Genomic DNA, 23692 nt, shown 5'->3' on the forward strand with positions numbered 1-23692 from the left:
GAGAATGCCCGTGGCGGCCATTCCTCTATCCGCTAGCCGCTAGTTAGCGCAACAGTCGTGGGCTGGTAAAGAGGTTGTCAAACACATTGTGAAAGAAATTGCCGTCACGTTTTGGTAAATCTTTTGTGAGATTGACCACCACCAATCCACCGAGGCCCAGATCTTTATCTATCGTGCCGGCACCTTAATATGGGTAGACATTGATGACATATCCCAAACGAGTTGCTGCCACCCCCATCTTATACCCGAACTTAATGGGTTTGCCATGGATGTATTGCTTTGCACCGTTATTTCTGTAATAAGGGATCATACTTTAGTCAATGCTGATGATTTGTTCAGGCTGAAAGTTTGCCAGGCATTGATGGACTGGATAAGAGGGCGGACTTTGGCAAACCTGTCAGTCATATCAAGTTCGTTGTTAATGGCAAAATGTATATTACTCATTATGGAACTGAATTTATTGCGTGACATAGCGGCCGACACCATGGAATTGTGTACATCCCCCGCAGTTTCTCAATACATAGGGCGACGAGGCAGAGGAGCATAGCTGCTCATTAGAAGAATCGATAGGAAAAGCATGAGTGATGTAATGTCCAGATCAAAATTGTCATTGCCTTTTTGAGCAGCGTTCTCTTTGCTTTCGTTGCATATTCTGTGCATTATTTCTGGTGTCATGAACAACTCAAATAATGACACTGGTGACAGATGGTTTTCTACTTTAGGTGGGGGTATGGTCCATGGAAACTTTTCCTTTCTGACGGCCTCCTTGAAGTCGCTTTTGACCCATGACGGTTTATACGGAACTTGTTTCTTTGTTCTCTTGTGCTGCGGACCCTGTTCCACTATATCATTTGCAGTGTCCTGTGTATTATATTCTGCATTGTCCTCCTCTGCAGTGTCTTCTGCACCGTCTGACTCTTCCATTCCGATAACGTCAGTTCCATTGGGTCTTCGTAGTTTCATCGTCGCTTCCGCCAGAAGTTGATTACGATTGAGACTGTTTGGATCTCCACACACCTCATTCTCATCACCAGAATCTTCGTCAGTGTCTGCACCAGAGGTTATTGGAGGAACAATTGATATTTCGGCTCTCTGAAGACATTCATTGCTGTATCTTCTAGCAATTGTAGCACCTCATGAAGCCGGTACCTGCAAAATATATGAAATTAGTTATTACTTATTTATTTGCTCTGATGTTGAAATGACATCAAAGCATTCCCACAAATTACGTCATTATAAAAAAGCAGTAAAATAATAATAAAAATTAACAATAAACAACTCTCAACCTTTAAATATAAGAACTCAGAAGGGAAATAAGGTGGGTCACAGTAACTTACATAAATACCAGACTGCTGTAGTTTAATTATTTTGTATTAGATAAATGTTAAAACAATATTTAACAATATATTTAATCTATATTTCAACTAAAAACAAAACATATATGCATACCTTTTTCTTGACGAAACACTCATGTTCGAAAAATATTACTCAATGCTACTAAAGTGTGTCAACTGAGCAAAAGTTAAAATAAGTTAATGCAGTTTACTTTATTTTCAGCATCATACATTCACACATGACGTAATTATTACGAAAAATGCAAAGAATGTTTGTTATTTTGCAAATTAAATCGGATAATGTGGCAGTCAGTTTAAACTGACGCTAGCCACATGTGGGTTAAATCATTTTCCCATCAAAACATATTTGTAATATTCTATGATGGGAAACTAGCAGATCAAAATTTAACTTGATATTTTTCTTAAATTAATTTTTCTTCATATTTTTCTTCATTAAAACTTATATTATCTCCCTATCTGAAAATAGAGGATGGAGGTGGGAAAAACTGGCATTAAGGTTTTTTAACTTGCTATTTGATAGTTATATTGTTTAAAGTATTTCAATAAATATACGTATATCTGTGATCTTTCAATAAACAAGTTTTTTTGCCTTCAAATACATTTTACCCTGATATCACTTTCTAGAGAAAACTTTTCTTTTCTTAAGCATTTGAAATTTCTTTTATCAATACTAAAAAAAAAAAGTAGAGAAACTTAATTAAAACTTTTTCAATTTTTTTCCTAATACATCAAAAGTTTTAAAGTTAAAGTCATTTAAAAAATGAATATTTAGCAGATAAAAAAATATAGTAAATAAAATATCTGACGTTTATGGTGTATTGCTACTTCTAATATCATGCATTTTATATTTTCATCACTAATTTAAAAGTTCATAAGTCAGTTGCTTCTAATGTTTAGAATAAGGTGTGTTCCATGAGCTTAAAGTGTAATTTATTGCATGAGCAAATAAATCACTTTGAACAATTGATAAAGAATAATTTGAGTTTAAAATTTTTTGATTAACTTTGTTAAAACTTTTTTTATGTTATATTAACTAAATTTTATTATTATTTTTTGTTCAGCTCAAGGACAATGGACAACATGGACTACTTGGGGAAACTGTTCTCAAGTTTGTGGAGTAACTGGCAACATGCAACGTTCACGTTCTTGTGTAAATCCTATAACAAGCAAAATTCAAGAAGACTGTGAACTAGATGGCAATAAAGCAAACTTTGATTACATGACTTGCTTTCAACCGTGTGGTGAGCCTTAAGTTTTTTATTTGCATTATTGGTTTTTAGAATAGACTAAATCTCAATTTTTTATCTAAAAAGTATTAGGATAAGTGGAATTTATCTTAGTAATTACTTAAGTTATTATTTATTACTTATTTAAGTTAGTAAATTTAGTATTTATCTCTATAAATCTCTTGTTTGAGGAATATTTATTTTTGTTGTCATATTTTGTTTTTCTAATAATGCTTTTTCTTTTTCAGACAAGATCTAAATATCCATTGTAAATGTAGTTATATACTTAGGTCAAGCTGCTAAACTTGAGAAACTGTGCTTTCATAACATTGCAACTTTTTCTCTAAATGCTGTTATTCTTGATGCTCAAGTGAGCTTTTATCCATTCACTATAACTCAATTTAAATAAAAAGTCGATTTGCATCTTTTTAATTTTCCTTTGAAAATTTTTTTTTATCAATGTACTATTCATCTAGATTTTTTTTTCCTTGGAGACCGATACTTTAGAATTCTCTTTCATTTTCTTGTTTTTTACTTACTATATATAATTTTATATTATATTATATACTATATACATGCAATATATAATTATATAATTTTAAGTTATATTATATAAAATGCATTATATACTATTAAGTAACTAGATGGTAATTGAAGCAATGTTGACAGGTTTATCAAAATCAGAGTTTTTAAATTTTTTTTTTTGATAAATATCAGTAATTTTATTTATATGGACAATTTTCCATACAAATGAAATTAAAAATTGTAAATTGGAATCATGTAAACATAAAAAATTGTATAAAAAAACCTTTTTTTATATTGTTGTTAACTATGTGCACTATCTATAAATATCTGCAAGGTGTAACTACTATTTTATTTATTTATTCAATTTAATTGCGGTGAGCAAATGCTCACTGAGTGGTAATCTGCTTTATCAGCAAATTTAAAAACTGCAATTTGAAATTTTAATTCACATAATAAAGTTCATCAAGCCTTTTTTTTAAGTTTAATACTGACTTATTGAGTTCTGCTTCAAATGTCAATTTGTTCCATATTGGAATAACATGATTGTAAAAAAAATTCCTTCTACTCAAGTGTCTACAGATCTCAGAAGTATAGCTATGATTGTGGATAAAGTCACAAACACTTCCAGCTGGTCCAGTTTGTCGACAAAAGTTTTTTAGCAAAGATTATTTGTATGCAGTTGATGAGAATTATTTTAGTCTTTTAAAAGTTTTTTAGCGAAGATATCTGTATTTAGCTGACAAGAATTATTAAGACATTTAAAAAAGTTAATTAAATCGCTTCTTTCTCTTCTCATAGATAAGGTTGTTAAATTAAGTTTATTTAATCTTTCCTCATAAAGAAGCTCTAAATATCCTGGAATTAGTCTTGTTGCTCTATGTTGTACTCCTTGAATAAGATTAATATCTTTTTTTAAAAATGGATTCCAATTAGAAGATGCATATTCTAGATGATGGCGTACAAGCGAAGTATATAACAATTTAAGCATATCAGCATTTAAAAATGAAAATGTGTATTAGATAAGACCTAAAATTCTATTTGTTTTAGAAAAACACCCAGATATATCATGGCCATAATTCAGATCACTTTTAAACATAATACCAAGATCGTTTACATAATCCACCATACTCAATTGATAATCAGAAATGTAATATTTATTGATATTTTTATTTAATTTTTTACTTTTATTGACATGCATTATTTTACATTTTTCTATATTTAGTGGCATACTCAAGTCATTGCACCAATTAAAAATAGAACTTATGTTATCCTGTAGATCATTACTACAGTTATCATGGATTACGTGAAAAACTTTGCAATCATCAGCATAGAGCTTGCATTTATTCTTTAGTTTAACCGGAAGATAATTGATATAAATTAAAACAAGATGGTCCCAGTACAGAGCCTTGCGGTACACCACTTAAAACACTAAGCCACATAGAAGCAATGTCTTCAATAACAACTCTTTGTCTTCTTTTTGATAAAAAAGAATCAATTCACTTAAGAATGAATCCCTTTATACCATACATTTCAATTTTTAATATCAGTTTTCTATGGTGAACTCTGTCAAATGCTTCAGAAAAGTCAGTAAAGAGTATATCAATAGGATAATCTTGATCCACTGTTAGAGTTACTATATCTTGGCTTTCAAGTAAATTTGTAAAGCAAGATACACCTGGTAGAAAACCATGCTGATTCTTTTTTATCAAATTATTATCTAAAAGATGTCGAAATATGTTTTTTTATATATCCTTTCTAAAATTTTGCATATAACTGACAAAAGAGTAACAGGTCTATAGTTGGAAGGATCAAGCCCATTGCAATTTTTAAAAATTAGAATTTTGTTTGAGTCTTTCCATGCTTTTGGTACCACTCCCGATTAAGAGATAGCTTAAAAATATGTTTAATAGGAATACTCAGATTTAAAGAATAGGTACTCAGTACATACGGATGGACTCCATTATTTCCACAGTATTTATACTTATCCAATAATTTTATTGTATAAGAGTTTCTTTTAAACTGACTATTTTGTTTATATCATTTTCACAATGAGCATGATTAACAGGATCAAAACTCGGTAAGGTTTATTATCATCTTCATTAAATACAGATTGAAAATTTGTGTTTAACAAGTTTGTAATATCTAAAAGGTTATCACTCACAATTCCATCTGGAAACTTTAAAGTGTGAAATCCTTCTTAATACTTTTGTTTGCTATTCATTTATGCATAAAATCTCTTAGGATCTGATTTAGAACTTTTAGCTAAGTCATGTTCAAATTGTTTCAGAGATAATTCAATAGAGTGTCGAGTCTTAGTTTTAATAAGTTTATATTTTGATAATAATTCGAGATTGTTTCTGCCTAATGCAATAAGTTTAGACCATATTTGTTTTTTTTCAATTATTAATTTCTTTATATCATATGTAATCCAAGCTTGTCGTGGTTGACTTTTTTTTTTAGAATGTGGGGTAAACTTGTTACAGGTCACTGTATATAATTCTAAAAATTAGTCATAGCACTGATTGATATTTCTCCCAATACTGCTTTCCAATAAATTGAATTAAAATATTTTATCATATTAACATAATCACCTTTTTTATATATATAGCTTGAAATAAATTTTTTATTGATATTATTAACGCTTATCAAGAAGTTCCAAGTCAATATATTTGTTCGGGAACAATCTTTCTTAAAGGAGGATTTGATGTAAGCTCAGTAACACCGTTTGAGTTCTCTGTAAATATAGATAAAGAATGTTAGTCAAATCTTTATCCGTTATTTGAAATGTTGGAAAAAATACATTTTGTGACAAAAAACAGTCGTTTATAGTTTCTGTGAAATGAAATTCTGAACTATTTAGATCTGAACATGTACCAGTGAAGATATCATCAACCCATTTTATATTTTGATAATTAGTCCCCCGTCAGCAAAAAACCTGTAAAAGCACTCTAATGGTAAACACGTTTAGCCGCTAGAATAGATTTACAAAAGGTTTGATTTGTTTGCTGATTTAGAAGGTCTCAAGACACAACCAACTAATATTTTTTCAAATTCATATTTGACTTCACACAATACTTGTTCAATATCTGGATAACATAGTTCAATAGAGTTAATTTCAAAAGTCATAAGATCTTTTTGTGTATATATACAAACTCCACCGCCTCGTTTGTTAATTCTGTCCTTTCTAAAAATATTAAAACCATCCAGGTTTGACACTGATTCGGCATTAAGCCATGTTTACATCACCATTATAACATGTATTTTATTTAACTGTGCTAATACTGAAAGTTCATTAAGTTTATTATTTAATGAGGTTGCGTTTGTGTATAACATTTTTAGGTTTTTTTTATTGCTGTTTGTTAACCTTGACAATCTGTTGCCTCCAAATCCCATAAACAAAGGTATTTGTATTTTGCAGAGAGTTATTTTACATTTTTTTTTTTCTCTCTTAAAGCTTAGTCAAAGGCTCTTTTGGCAAATGTTTTATCTGGGTTAATGAATATATCCTTCAAGTTTTCATGTGAGCATTAATCCTTTGCTGCCGCAAGTATAGTATTTATTTGTGTTTTGTCCTGAAAGCGTACTAAAATTGGAGCAGGTTTTTGGCTGACAATTTTTTTAAGTCTTCTCACAAAGAGCAGTGATCATGGTTTTCCAATCGTATTAAATATATCTTCTACAACATTACAATCATTAGCTATTTTTTCCAAATCACTTTTTGCATCAGATTCTATTTCTCCAAATATTATTATATTAGCTTTCTTATTTTTTAGTTCATTTTGTTCTATAATTGACGTGTTTAAGTTGATTAATTGTGTTTTACTTTTTTTTCCGCGAACAGCAACATCTGCCCACAAGGGAGCAGATGTTATTTTTGCCTCCAATGCCTAAATTCTTTTTTATAACTTTTCTATTATTTCTTGTTGTGCACGCACTATTACGGTTATATCAATAGTTTTTAAAGTTTCATTTCCTTTTAATTGTTGTTAAAATTAGTTGATAATATTAAAAATGCAAACAGTTTTAACAATGCACTCTGACATAAATTACAAGTTTTAGTTTTAATAATGTAAGTTTTTTAACTTAATTTCTAAGTTTCCCACTTAAAAAATTGTATTTTTTTTTTCCACCACCAAAAATAATTAAAAAAAAAAAAAATGTAACAAAAGCGATAAAACCAGATATTCACAACTTCTAATATGTCTAGAATATATTGAGCATCCAAATCAAAAACGCAGCTTATCACTTCAATAGCGGAAGTCAAAAAAAAAAAAAAACTATTATTAATTAACTTTTTATCATTTTTTAATCAAAAATTTTATTTAGTTTTTGTTATACTTTTATAACTTGCATTATATTACATTGATTGATTATTTCTACATGACACATTGTGAGTATAATGATTCATTTATATTTGCAGCAAAGAATAAGGCTAGTGTGTGTGTGTGTGTGTGTGTGTGTGTGTGTGTGTGTGTGTGTGTGTGTGTGTGTGTGTGTGTGTGTGTGTCTGTAGTATGTATGTATGTATGTATGTATGTATGTATGTATGTATGTATGTATGTATGTATGTATGTATGTATGTATGTATGAATTCATGTATGTTTGTGTATATATATATATATATATATATATATATATATATATATATATATATATATTAATGTATATCTACATAAAGCATATATACATTGTTCTCAAAAAATAAGGACAACATGATTTTTTTTTTAGCGAAAAAAGTCAAATCTTTTCTCAATAGTTTTTTAATTTATTTTAAATATGTCAATAATAACTTCTGTTATACTATATTTTTTATTAAAAATATATAGTAATAAAACTATTGCTTGTTTAAAAATTAACTAAAATAGAAGTTTTTTTGAAAAGGTTAACAAACTGATTTCTATTTTTTACATCTTTTTTATTAAGTACATATTACTTAATCGAATCACTTTTAATTGATTACAACTACATAGAAATTCAGTCTTTTCATATTATAAACATATTAAATACTTAGTCCCATAACCTTTTCCATCAATTACTACTTGCCATCTGTGGGGCATGCTTTCTACTAGTTTTGTTAAAAAGCAAACTTCCAGCGAATTCTAAGCATTTCAAAGTGTCACAATTCATTTTTAATACTATGCTTTTTGTTTGACTTATTGATTTCAAATATTTTATTAATGTATAATGGTACTTATGTTGTTCCATAATTCCATTAACTCTGTAAAGGTTTCCTACTCCATGAACAATAAATGTACCCCAAACCATGATTATTTTTCATGTTTCATTATGTATTTCACTCATGTATACACTCGGGATTATATGTATATTATCCAGAGTGTACGCATATGTACACTTTGGATTATATACATATAATCCATAATGTACATATGTATACATAAAATACACAGTATGTAAATGTATATTTTATATAAAAAAAAAAATGTGGCTCATCTGTTTATATGACATGTCTGATATAAAATCCAGTTAAGTAATCTCTTTATTATTTCAGTCTTTTAACACTATTTTTATCATAAATAAAAAGCTTTATTCGCTAGCCACCTTGAAGCAAAATCTTGAACAATTGTATTGTTACATAAGTGTTGAAGGTTTTATTTTAGCTTTATCTGACTCACTGATATCTACAGTTCTTCATTACTTCCCTCATAATCAATTGATCTCTTTCTATAGTTTTTTGCTTTATTCCAGACTCTACTTCCTGCTACTTAAATTTTGTGACACAATCTGGACACAATTTTTTGAACTTTCATTTTACCAAATCCAAATTCTTTGGATACATTACACAAATGCCAATCTGCTTTGTGCATTGTCATTATCAAAGTCTGAAACAAGTTTCTTCCTAAAATAGTAAATACGAGTTTTAACTAATAAACAAACTTACATAAGAACAATATAAAACTACATATAACACTTTATAAAGATGAAAACTCTAATTTGAAATATAAAGCATAATTTTAAAGAACTCTTTTTTTTTAACTGTTGTCATTTTGAGGGCTCGCCTTTTTTTTTATTTCGAGTAATTTTTAATTTTGAATTATTAAAATGATGTAAATATATTATCTAACATTGGAAACAAAAAATTAAAATAAATTAATGCTACAATTAATTTTACTTTATCATAAAAAATCTATTTAGTTTTTTTACATAAGTTAATTTTTACTTCTTCTGCAGTTTAGTTAAACTTCAACAGTTTAAATAAAGCTTTTTTTTTTGGTTTTATTAATGGATATAGTCCGTTAGTAGTTCTAATTTTACATTTAAGAAATAAGTTATAAAATATTTTTTAAAAATAAAAGTGTAATGACTTTTTAAAAACAAAAATTGTTTTTTTTTTCATTAGCCTCATTTTCTGAATGGAGTAGTTGGGGTGAATGCTCAGCAAGCTGTAGATTAGACAGTGGTCCTCCTACAACATCTCGGTTAAGAACATGTCTCCCTGGACTTGGATCTTGTATTGGATCTTCATCAGAGACACAAGAGTGCAACACAAATACTCCATGTCAAGGTAAAGAAAACATTAGTTAAATTTATAAACAAATTTCTATTAGGGAACAGCAAAAAGATACTCAAAAAGAAACACACTATAAAAAATACTAAGATAATGCAAAAAATTCAAGTTTTTTGCAGCATTGATTTACAAAAAATTTATATAAATTTGGTATATAAGTTTTGTATTATCTTGAGTTATTACTCATAAAAATGTATAAGTAATATGTAATTTTATGTACTTAAAAATAAAGCAAATATTCGACAAATGGTGCAGTCTTGAAAAATTTTATGTTCCACCACATTGAAAATGGACTTATGATAGCTAGAAGTTCAAAACTGGCTATGGATGCGTCTTTAAGAATTAGGCAAAGGTTAGTGTTCCTACACAATGTATTGACTCTCGAGTGAGGAAACTTTGCAAATTATACGATAAATACTGTTTGTTGAAGAAAAATTGACTAACGCAGAAAGATGGTTGCCGGTTTAATGAGGAACAGTTTAAATCTGATTTTGAAGAACTGTTTGATATCTCCTGCAAAGATGCCATGCAATTCATGACCAATGAAGAGGACAAGCAGTTCTTGTAAATGCGACAAGAAGATCCCTCAAGTGCAAGAATGGCTGGAATTAACAAGTAATTAGCCGAAAAAGAGCCCTGTATAAGAAGCAGAATTTCACTAGAAGCTGCTATAATAGAGAAAGTTCTATCACAGCAGACTGCATCCCATCTACATCTCTTGCTCAACTTGATTCAGACAGCTCCTGCTTGTCTTCTGATTCTGATGATAATTTTGTCATCCCGTCAATATCAACCAATTCTACACCAGCTTCAATAAAGTTAAAGAAATCCATCATCACGTATGAAGTGGCATCTGCATTTGCCTGAGTCAACTTACCTGATCAAGGTGCCATGTTTGTTGTTGGGGCAGTGGCACAAGCGCTTGGTATGGGGTTAGATGATGTGGCTTTGTCTCGTAGTACCATTAAATGGGCTCGTATGGCCACACGGAAGGCAATAGCAACTGCACAAAGGGCATGAGGCTCCTTTTGCATCAAGAGCTCTTTTCAAGGACATGAATCTCCTAATTCTACTACACAAGTACCCAAATATCAAAGTCAGAGAGTCTGCTATCAAGGCGTTTGGTCGGCACTTGTGGTATCTTTTGGAGACACTTGTTGCTCTTGCTCTCTTGGATAAACGCATTGATGATGATACTAAAGCTTCTATGGTTGTCAACTTTTTTCTGCCACCAAATGCAAATGCATGCCAATGTCTGGACTTCAAAGATTTCGACTATCGTGCACCATTGCAGACATACATCACTAGTTGTTCTTTGAATATCTTCAATCTTCTAGCAATAAATTGAAAGGAAGAAGCAAGAACCTTCTTATCAAAGCATCCGACCAACTGCGCTTCTGACACAACCTTCCAATCAATGCTGGCTAGTGTAAAAGTTCTAAAGTTGTAAACGATTGTGCAGAAAAAGGGGTTGCACTCATTCAATTTTTTAATTCTTCCTTGACAAAGGATGAAACTCAGAAACAGTATCTGTTGCAACAGGAAACTCTTTCCATTGGCTAGTGTCCAGCCATTGAAAAGAGTTTCCTGTTCAGACAAAAGCGGCTCATATGTTTCCCCAAGAACACTTTTAGACTTTTAAGAAACTATGGTTTAATGTTGTTTCATGATTATATTATCAAGCTAAAGCTTGTTTTTAAAGTTTGTTTAGTCTTAAGGAACATTAAAGTATAATAGAACAACAATTTACATAATCAGAAATCAATAAGTAAAATTTCGTGAATTTTTCGATATTGAATTCAAAAAGTCTCATAAAGTTGGTACCTCTAAATATTACTTAGTTTTATTCAAATTTTGGAATTAAATCAGTAATAGCATATGGAATAAGGATAGCCTTGTGGAGGATTGCATTTTTAAACTTTATATTTTTGGACCGCCCTACTATGCCTCGTCTTGATGTTCTTGGTCAAGTAATGGCCAGAAACGATTGCTTACCATGGGTAATATAAACTGCTACCCTCTTGTAGAAGACACTTGTAGTAAAAAACAATTATTTTCTTTTTCTTTAAATGATATACAGATTTAAAAATATTTATATATAATTCAAAACATTTTTTGATAATTTTATGCTTTTATAAAGTTTTTTTTTGCAATTTTTTTTTGACTTGATTTTATAATGATATAAGGTCTATTTGTTGAACATTTTAGTGAAGTTTATATATAAGGTAGTCAATGTAGTTGTGGTAGAGGCTCTGCAGTCTATTTTTACTAAATGTAATGGTTATTACAGCCTTAACTTGTAGAATTTGTTTTAGAGACCTTTGATCTTCTGTTAAACAATCAGGCATTTGGAGATTACTTTTTTTGTCAACAAGCCAGCTATCAAGTACCTACCCCAATTTGATTTCTTTTTTTGCTATTTTGACTTCTCCAGTGTGTTACACACTTTGTTTCAGATAGTGGTTTTGCAGTCAGATTTAAGTTTAAAGGGTGTGTGTTATTAGAAGTTAAAAGTTGGAAAGTTGTGTATTCGAAGATTAAATTGATTTTTCTTGTTGATTTTGTTGAAAAATAAAAAATAGTTGTTTATGAATGAGAAAAATTCTAAGATGTTCTAAAAGTAGTACTATTTTGTCAATACTATTGTGTAGTTGCTTTTTAAAAACATATTTAAAAACATTCACAATAGTTATTTCTTTTTTAATGATTTTTGTTTGATCAAAAGTAATTAAATTTGTTATATAAGTTTCATAAATATGTGTATTACCTCAAGGAATAATATCTTCATGGGGAGCATGGGGTCAATGTTCAGCTACATGTCAATTAACATCAACATTACCAACTCAACAAAGATCACGAACTTGTTTTGGAGCAACACTTAGTGGAAATTGTGATGGGCAATCCACTGTAGATTCACAAACATGCAGTGTTGGAATTTATTGTCCAGGTATTTTTTTGAATAATATTTTAAAATGTTGAGAAACGCAAAAAATTAAACTTCATGAAAAATTGTTTTGATAAAATTTATTATTCTACTGACAATGTCCATAAATAGGTAGAATAATAATCTATACAAAATAAATAAGTTATTTAGATAAATAAATCTCAAAGAAAAAATATATAAACTAAATTGACAATAAACATAAAAATACAGATTGAGGTTGTTTTTTTTTTAGTTTAAAAATTATTTCAATTGTTTTGTCAGCAAATAAGAAGCAATTAAAAATTGTTTTTTTAAATTAATTGCTCTAAATATTTATGTAATTAATAAGCAAATAAATAAAAAAAAAACAAATACTACTTTTTAGCCAACCCAATAATTTATAACAAATAAGATAACAAATAAAGTTTATACTTAAAAAAAATCAATATAGCGCTTTACTAAAAAATTAAATAAGTATATAAAGGATTGCATAGTACATTAATAAAAGAGCTTACAGCTTTAAACATTTATACAGAGGATAACAAAAGTGTTTCTTTAGTGAAATATTCTATACTTATCATTTTATTTAAAACATTTAAACGTATTTATTAGTAAAAATTCTTATTGAAATTCCTTTAACTATTCTTATTTAATATACAACAAAAGAAATAAAACTTTATTTGAAGAAAATTACGTCAAAAATTAATAAATATAAAAAATCAGTTTTTTGATATGTTATGAATGTCTTCGTTCTACCCCCTTATCTGATCTTTATGTTACGTTATTTCCAATGTTTTGTTTTCAGCGTAAAAAAAACTGTCATTTTTAAACCCAAATGGACATTTTGCACAATAAAAAATTAATAATTTTGAAAATGAAGCCAACTAAAAAAGATTTGCCAGAAGTGATGAAGAACCTTGTTGTTTCTCACTATCAAAATGGGAAATCACTGTCACAGATAAAAGAAATCCTTTCTATGCCAAAATCCACGGTTTAGTCTCTCATAAAAAAAATTTTGTACTGAGTGTTCTGTTCAAAATAAATCAAGAACAGGCCACCCAAAAGTTCTTTCGGAATGAAGTGAAAATTGCAACCCTCAGAATTAGGGTCAGCATTTGGCAATGCTGACCCAACTGCCAACCTTAATGTGTTTGAGGTAGGCAAAAATTTGCCGATCTTTTTCTATGTTTTATGGTAGACCTTTTTATCAAATTTTCTGTGCTGACCTGATGCTGACCTTTAAAAAATTAAGGTCGGCAAATAATTGCCGATCTCATTTTTCCTAATTCTGAGGGTCAAAATTGCTTGGTACGATAAATCAAGATGCAGCCAAAGTTGAGCACTCCCAAATTGACTAAGGATTTAGAGCTTGATCTAGGACAAACTGTGCAAACAGTGAGACGATGTTTAAAGAAACAAAATTTTCATGGAAGAGTAGCGAGAAAGAAGCACTTCAATTCTAAGAAGTATTGAAAAACACGTATATAATTTGCTAAAATTGATGCCTAAAGAATTCTGGGAGACTGTAATTTTTGCTGATAAGAGCAAATTTAATTTATTTAGATAGGATGGACATGTCATTGTTTGGAGAACAAAAAATACAGAGTTAAAAGAGCAAAATATAGTGGTAACTGTGAAACATGGCAGGGGTGGCTCTGGATGCTCTACAACTGACTTAAAGTGATCAAAACACCAGCTCAAAGTCCAGACCTCAATCCAATTGAGCATTTATGATCAAAATTAGATATTTAACTGCGTAAAATTCACTTCACTAACAAACCACGGCCTTATAGAATAAATGAAATTTTTTAAGTCATGAAATCACAAAAAAACGAGGGAAAAAGTTATAAAAAGCAAGGAAAAGGCAACACATTAAAGAGCTTTGGTTTTCTGATACTTTCTTAACACTTTTATATTGTAGAATGACTTTTGTAATATTTTAAACATGACGTTTTTCATCTAAGTTTTTTAAATAAATTTACTAAAAAAATTAATATTTTTCTCTCCATGTTGCATTAATTTTGATCTAAAAAATAAATTTTGTACACAATTTCACCGCAACAAACTAAAAAAACGATTAAAAAAATGAGTAAATTTATTAAATAAATCACTGTACTACGACTTTTAGAAATCTGTGTAGGTCGATTGAATTCTATACATGTTAAAGTCACCACTTTCTGACAGCATTTTATTTATATCTTTTATATATATATATACATATATATATATATATATATATATATATATATATATATATATATATATATATATATATATATATATATATATATATATATTTTATATTCTATTACATTTATATCATATAATTTTATATTATCTTACTTTATTAATGAATAAAACTAAATTTAAGTCACATTGAAAATTGATAAAATAACAGAAAAAATTTTTTATTAAACTTTTTTAACTTTTTAAAGCAATTTTTTTTAATAGGAAAAATATCGGATTGGAGTTCTTGGGGTGCTTGTTCTTCTATATGTAATAATCTTGTTAATACACCTTTTCAAACAAGGAGTCGGTCATGCATTGGTTGTTCAACATGGGATCATATGTACACAGGTTGTCCTGGTATCTCTACAAGTGATCAACAAATTTGTAATGTAAATGTTGGTTGTTCAGGTAAAATTTTTTCATAAAATAAGTTTTATATAGAGTTTAGTTAAACTTAAATTTTCTAAATATGTTTTTCAAAATAAAACAGGTACTTATGGCGCATGGAGTGAATGGAGTAGTTGCTCTGAAACTTGTCAGTCTAATCCTGCTGTAAACCCGTTTCAAACTCAGACTAGACAATGTCTAGGGGCTACATTAGGAGGTACTTGCGCTGGGCCTAGTTCTCAAACTATGACTTGTAATGGTGGAGTACCTTGCCCAGGTATTTATTTTATCAAAAACTTTTCAATTCCTTTGTTTCTCTATATATATTGGTTCATAGTTGTTTTGCGCCAATAGCTGTTACAACTATTAGTACAATAAAAGTTTAATTACTGCTGTAATTTTGGTAGTGTTTTCTGTATGTGTGTGCATAAATTTATATATATATATATATATATATATATATATATATATATATATATATATATATATATATATATATATATATATATATATATATATATATATATATATATATATATATAAATATATATATATATATATATATGTATATATATATGTATATATCTATATATGTATATATATATATATATATATATACATATATATATATATATATATATATATATATATATATATATATATATGAAAATATATATTACTTCCCAACACAAACATTCACTACTAATTTTCATTACCTTATTGTAAATTAAAAAAACAGGTTTAGTTGGACAATGCTAATTACTTTAAAATGTATCATATATATATATATATATATATATATATATATATATATATATATATATATATATATATATATATATATATAATATATATATATAAATATATATATATAAATATATATATATATATATATATATATATGTATATATATATATATATATATATATATATATATATATATAAGTATATATATATATATGTATGTATATATATATATATATATATAAATATATATATATATATATATATATATATATATATATATATATATATATATATATATATATATATATATGTAAGTATATATATATATATATATATATATATATATATGTATGTATATATATATATATATATATATATATATATATATATATATATATATATATATATGTATATATATATAGAACCCTTAGATGTTGTCCGAAAGTTTTTTCGATATTTTGTTGACAAAAAGTAAAAATTAAAATGCAAGACCGGAATTTTTTTTTTTTAATAATGATAGACTGCCTGCCCCAACCAAACCCTCAGTCGATGTAGCAGCACTCCCTTGCGGGTCAGGCTATTTGTCAGTCGATGTAGCAGCACTCCCTTGCGAGTCAGGCTATTTTTCAGTCGATGTAGCAGCACTCCCTTGCGAGTCAGGCTATTTGTCAGTCGATGTAGCAGCACTCCCTTGCGAGTCAGGCTATAAGATAGTCGATGTAGCAACACTCCGCGCATGATTTACAGTAAAAAAAATAAAAACATTTTATTAAAAAAAATAAAAATAAAAACATTTTATTAAAAAAAATAAAAACATTGTTTATATTGTTAAAAACATTCAAAATGTTATAAAAACATTCAGAATGTTTTTAAAAACATTCTGGTCAATTAAATTTGCGTTTTTGTGGTTTTTTTAAAAAACGATTAATTTGTAATTAAATTAATGGTTTTTACTTTCGTCCAACACGGAAATGTTGGACGAAAGTCAAATGTAATTAAAAGTGACGTATGTGTTGGCGTAAGAATCACTTTTTTCCTTCCGCTCTTCCTAAAGCCAACAAACTATAGAACTATATAAATATATATATATATATATATATATATATATATATATATATATATATATATATATATATATATATATATATATATATATATAGATATATATATATATATATATACATATATGTAAAAACTTATATAAAAAAATTTAGGTTTATACAAATAAATGTAATTATGTATGTATATATATATATAACTTTATATCTATGAATATATTTAAATATATTATATATATATATATATATTTTTATATATATATTTATTTTATGTTTATACAAACAAATATAATTATGTATCTATATATATATATATATATATATATATATATATATATATATATATATATATAAATATATATGTATATATATATATATATAAAGATTTTGTATATATATATATCTATACTTATATATATATATATATATATATATATATTTATATATATTTATTTAAATATATATATATATATATATATATTTATATATATATATATATATATATAAATATATATGATTTATATATTTTTTTATAAATATATAATTTACATATATTTATATATATGTAAATTTCTCACAAGTTTTATATATTTAATGTAGAAAATTATATAATATATATACATAAATAATATATATTTATAAAATAATGTTTATACATCTTTATATATATATTTATATAAATGTATATATATATACATATATATATATATATATATATATATATATATATATATATATTAAATATGTATATATATACACCATCTTTAGGGTTATATCTTGTGTGAAAATGTAAAAATATTTTCAAATACCATTATGTATATAATTATTGTTCATTTAATATATATATAAATATATATATATATATATATATATATATATATATATATTTACAAATGTATGTATGTATATATATATATATATAATTATATATATTTACATATATATAAAAGGAGATATATATATATACTTATATACAAAAATATTATATATATATATATATATATATATATATATATATATATATATATATATATATATATATATATATATATTTATATATATATATATATATATATATATATATATATATATATATATATATATATATATATATATATGTATATATATATATATATATATATATATATATATATATATATATACATATATATATATATATATATTAGGGTGGTCCTTATTTATTAGGAAAAAATTTTTTTCTGAATTTTTTTGAAATTATTTGCCAGAATGTACCTTTATATAAGACATGAAAATGTACCAAAATTCCGCTCAATCTGTTAATATTACCACATGCCGCATTGACGCTGAAGTTGTAAGACTCAATGTAAGGCAGTTACTTATAAGAACGACAATGTACGCTCGACTGTAAACATAAAATTTAGCTTTTTTTTTATATTTTAGTATAAAAACATGCTAAATAAAATGAAAACTTTAAATAAAGTTATAGTTTATCCTAATACTATATTTTTTATTTATTGCAATGATGCATCCACTTCAGATACATATTTTGTATTAAAGTAAGCCTCCTTTTGTGGCGACTGGGAACTCTCTCCGGTACTCCTGAACAACCTGAATAAAATAAAAATAATATTGAATGTGTTTTCTAAACCTATCCAATAGAATTTGTTCAAGAAAAAAATAACAGAAAATTAAATTTGTTTATACATACCTGTATCAAAAATTGTTTTTGATGCTCATTTTTTATCATTTTTTCATTGTAATCCTCAATCAACTTCACTCCTCTTTCTGCAATATTATTTGTACATTATAAGGTTGAAATCATATTTTTTCCTGTGCAATAATCCGCTTTGCTTTCCCAATTCAGCGGATCGTTGTGAAGAAATTCAACACAAATACCGAATCGTTTAAATAACTGAAGTGATTTGGTGGACAATAATTCAGTAGGTAGATCTTTTTGAACAAAGTTTTGGACTTCTCGGATTTGCAACGATAGTTTTTTTTCAATGACTTTTGTCTCTTCATTTTCTTCTACTTTTTCATTCACAGGCTTTATGTTTTTAGATGCACATTCCATAATTTTTTAAGCCATTCTAATTTTTTTCAACTCTCTCAATTCTATCGTCAAATATTGCCATGGCAGCACACTCTTCACTTAAATACCATAAATGGTTTAAAAATTTTGTTATTGCAATAGCTGCAATGTTTTCATTAATATTTTTAAATTTAACCAATTTTCTCAAAAATATATAGCATTTAGGAGAGCTTCTGTAGTATTTGTTGCTGAAAACCAGGCCTCTACATAACAGTATACAACGAAAGAGCAAATTTCTGCATTTAGTTTTGAATTATCTTTTCTCATTTTCATTTGATCGCGAAATAAAAAAAGTTTTGAACAATAAATCGCTTTAGACATCCATCTCGCTAAATGATATGCACCGGGGGCCCTATAACTCACATTTGTTTTATCTCCCAAAAAAATGAGCGTCAATTGCAAAAACTCTTTGTAGTCATCACGTGGTTGCTCTTCTCCAAGTTTCTGTTTTACAAAATAAATAATTTCGGGCGCTACATCTTTCAGTGCATTATAAATGGTTACATCGCTGGTATAATCTAAAAATTTCATTTTATTAATATTCTTCCAGTTTTCTTTCAGTGCTTTGAATTGAGCAATTTCAGGGCCGGATGCTACAATTGCTTTTGTCCTCGTGAATACACCAGCCAAAACGACCTCAAATATATGGTGTCGGCATGGAAGCCACAAAATATCTCGCCCTAACCTTTATTGAAGCAGAACTGCAGCTCCTTTTATACGTCCAGTGTTTGATGCTGTAGTATCAAAACAAAAGGCTTGAATTTTTTCGGTTAAATTCCATTCATCAGTGATATGGAACACAGCAGAGCAAACTTCCGATCCTGCTGATGATGCGATTCCAGGTACTCCTAATCATTGTTCAAAATCTAAACCAACCGCAATCACAGGAAGCCGATCAATTTTCTCATTTTTTGTGATATCAGGCAATAATTTAGAATCCCAATGCACTTCAATAAAATTTGCATCATTTTCTACCGATTTTATTGATGAATATTTTATTTTCCGCAAAATCTCTCTATTTCTTTTGATAGACGATCTATTGAGAACAAACTTGGTGATATCTATATTAAGAGCTTCTAGGACGGCAGAAATAATATGCATTGCATCCCACTCACTCACTTTACATTGGTCCAAGGCAGCGGCCAGGCGAGGTGTCATTAATGTCTTTCGTCCTCTCTTGTTTGAAGATGGACCCTGTTCAGATTCTGTTGTCTTGATTTATCACTTTTTTCTGTGAATCTTAGTTTTCTTTATCTTCCATTTCAAAATATGCAATCGAACAACTAGAATTTTCCAACAAATCTTCTTTTCTTTTCAACTGTCCAGCTGTGCGTTCTTCTTTCCGCTTTTCCTTACGTAATAATTTGATATCTATTCCCAACATACAACCTACTCTACCTTTCTCCCTTTGCTTAATTAAAAACACTCTATCTTCGGCGATTTTAATCTCATTTAACGCATATAAGGTGGCAATATCGAAAAGGTTGTCTAAATCTTCTTTTAAAATCATTTTCTTTTTTTCTCTGCCGTTCAGTATCTCTATTTTTAGATTTTTCTAAATTTCTGACATTTTCGTACAAAGATTTTAATTTTGAAATACAGTTTGAACGGTTTTGAACTGGGATTCTTGCTTTTTTCCAAAAAACGACCACTTCATCAATAACTAAAGCACTGCTGTCATTAAGATTTAAATTTACCACTCTCATGTTATAAAAAAGTACACTCAAAACATCTCGTTTACATGGTAATTTACTACCACAGATTTGATTTTTCATCGATCCAAATAGATAAATATTTTTCCGAAAAGTGGACTTTTTAGTACTTTTATCAATTACTTATATAGCACGTCTTTTCTTATGCACTTCATCTACGAAACTAAAACGAATGTAGCATTGAACAAATAATATGTGAAAACAAAATTGACTTGTAGAGACTTGTAGTTGCGCTTGTAGCGAATTAAGAATGCACTTGGTGGTTAGTTGCACATAGCATCGTCATAGCATGTGAGACAATCAGATGCATGAAACTTTAAGGCCAATGCGGCACGTGTTAATATAATCGGATTGAAATTTTGTATTTTTAATGTTTTGGTGTAACTTAAAAAATTACAAAAAATTTTGAAAAAATATGAACTTTCGAAAATATATATATATATATATATATATATATATATATATATATATATATATATATATATATATATATAATATATATATATATATATATATATATATATATATATATATATATATATATATATATATATATATATATATACTTTTTTAAACACCTTCGCTTCCAACAAGTCTGGAAGCAGCAACTAATTAAAGTTGGAAGTTACTGAAAGAGAAAATAAAAAGATTGTAGAGCAAGATAACGAATAACGGACGACATAAACGATTGCAAATTATATGAATCAGGCAAGTAAGATGAAGGAAGCGAATTCCAAAGAACTGATGTTTGAGGAAAAAAACTAAGCGAATAAGCATTTTGAGAGCACATAGGAACAGTCACAAAAAAAGTATGACACTAAATTGAATGATGAGTAACACGAGAATGAATTTTAGTAGATGGCACAAGAGACGCTAGCTCTTTCGAGCAGTGCCCACTATAGTATTTGTAGAAAAGAGAAAGAGAAGCAATATTACGACGATGTGATAATGGTTGGAGGTTGGCTGCAAGAGCAGGTCCAACTATGTTTACAATGCGTTTTTGCACCTTGTCTAAAAGAGAAAGGGCATCATTAGAAGATCCGCCCCAGAAATGGCAACAGTATTCCATACAAGGCCGGATTTGAGATTTATAGAGATAGAGAATAGAATCCAAAGTAAGAAAGTGACGAGCTCGATAAAGAAATGCAACCTAAGTAGATGCTAATTTTGCAACTGATTTGATATATGGTTTCCAAGAAAGATGGGAAGTGAGAGTTGATCCTAGAAGATGAAGAGTGGGTGACTCATCGAGTACATCACCGTTCATAAATATAGGAAGATCTTAATTATTGCAATAACGAAAGGCTGAAAAAAATTGAGTTTTATCTGAATTAAAGTTCACCAGCCACTGTGAGCCCCATGCTGTAGCAGAAGTGAGATCCTTTTCAAGCTCAAATGCCCCCTCCAAGCAATCAAAGGGTGTTGGTTTCTTATCACGACAAAAATAAATGGTAGTATCATCAGCAAACAATGCCACCTTAGATGTGAGAAAATTTGGAAGATTGTTAATGTAAATTAAAATGAGTATAGGGCCAAGGATAGAACCTTGAGGAACCTCTGAAGTTACAGAATAAGAAGAAGAATGTTGTTCATCGAGGACAACTTTTATGCTACGATTGGAACGGAAGGATTCAATGATCTTAAAGATGTTGCCGGATACACCTTTAGAAGAAAGCTTATGGAGAAGACCAGCATGCCAATCTTTATCAAAAGCTTTTGAAATGTCAAGATCAATGACCTTAACTTCTCCACCTTCATCTAATGCACGATAAAACCTGTTAGTTATTACTGTTAGCAAATCAGCTGTAGAACGAGAAGATTGAAATCCATATTGATGGGCAGAAAATAAGTTATTAGATTCAAGATGAGAAACTAAGTGTTTGTTAATTAAAGATTCAAAAACCTTGCTTGTGATAGAAAGAAGACTTATGGGATTGTAGTTCAACGAATTAGATTGCTGTCTAGAATTTTTGAAGGTAGGGATAACAGATGCCAATTCCAGCAGGCTGAAAAACAAGACTCTGATAAGCACTTGTTAAATTGTTTTGAAAGTATAGATGACAGCTCCGAAAAACTCTTCTGCTAGACAATAACAGCAATGTTGTCCGTGCCACCAGCTGTAGAAGAGTCTAGGCAGAAAATCACTTTAGATACAGATGCTGGAGTGATACGAACGTTAGTCAATGGATCAACCTGTTTGTTGGCAATATCAGGTAAAACGCAACTAGTGAAATCAAGAGATGATATTGATGAAAAGTTTTTAGCAAACAGTTCAGCTTTGTCATTAGGTAAGGTGACAAAGTCTGAACCATACAAGAGAGATGTAATTCTAGATTTGCCCTTATTATTGATATTATTAAAGATTCTCCAGAAGTCACGAGAGCCTAATTTTTGAGATGATATACAAGATTTCATGACCCGAGAATAGCGGGTTTTGGTGTTAGACGAAACCTTCTTACAATTGTTTCTAGCAGTAATAAACAGACGTCTGTTTTCTGGAGAATTGTTTTGCTGATAAATATGGAAGTAACGGTTTCGATTGGCAATCGCAGCAGCACAGTGTGATTAAAACCATGGAGGAGAGAGAGGAATAAAAGATTCTATGCAAGCCTGAATCCATGAAGTTATGAAACAAGCACATTTGTTGACAGGAAGACGAAAGATTTCTACCCAAGAGCCATCATAAAGAAAAACACGGAAAGAATCCCAGTTAGCTTTACTGTAGTTATAAGAGGTTCGATAATAGCGAGATTCAATTGATGAAGAAGATTAAGATATTAGTTTTAGAGAGATCAAACTTTGATTAGAAAAACCTAAGGGTGAATGTGGAGAAACTGAGCACTGACTAGGATCAGAAACAAGACGTAAGTCGAGTAGAGAATGTAGATGATTCGGGTTGTCAGGAAAGCGAGTTTGAAAGTTGACTACTT

At 28.4% G+C, this 23692-nt stretch overlaps 2 protein-coding genes across 2 annotated transcripts in view; both read left to right on the plus strand.

The window, feature by feature from the left end:
* Nucleotides 1-23692, plus strand: part of LOC136085817 (A disintegrin and metalloproteinase with thrombospondin motifs adt-1-like) — a 181353-nt gene that overhangs the window by 54892 nt on the left and 102769 nt on the right. Inside the window, exons 5-7 of the mRNA XM_065807389.1 lie at nt 2417-2596; nt 9465-9629; nt 12406-12579. Of these exons, the coding sequence (XP_065663461.1) occupies nt 2417-2596; nt 9465-9629; nt 12406-12579 (519 nt within the window). The remainder of the gene's footprint in view (nt 1-2416; nt 2597-9464; nt 9630-12405; nt 12580-23692) is intronic.
* Nucleotides 22861-23692, plus strand: part of LOC136085689 (hemicentin-1-like) — a 15355-nt gene continuing 14523 nt past the window's right edge. Inside the window, exon 1 of the mRNA XM_065806995.1 lies at nt 22861-23050. Within this exon, the coding sequence (XP_065663067.1) occupies nt 22861-23050 (190 nt within the window). The remainder of the gene's footprint in view (nt 23051-23692) is intronic.

This window comes from Hydra vulgaris, chromosome 10, assembly GCF_038396675.1.
Source record: "Hydra vulgaris chromosome 10, alternate assembly HydraT2T_AEP".
Lineage (NCBI taxonomy): Eukaryota > Metazoa > Cnidaria > Hydrozoa > Anthoathecata > Hydridae > Hydra > Hydra vulgaris.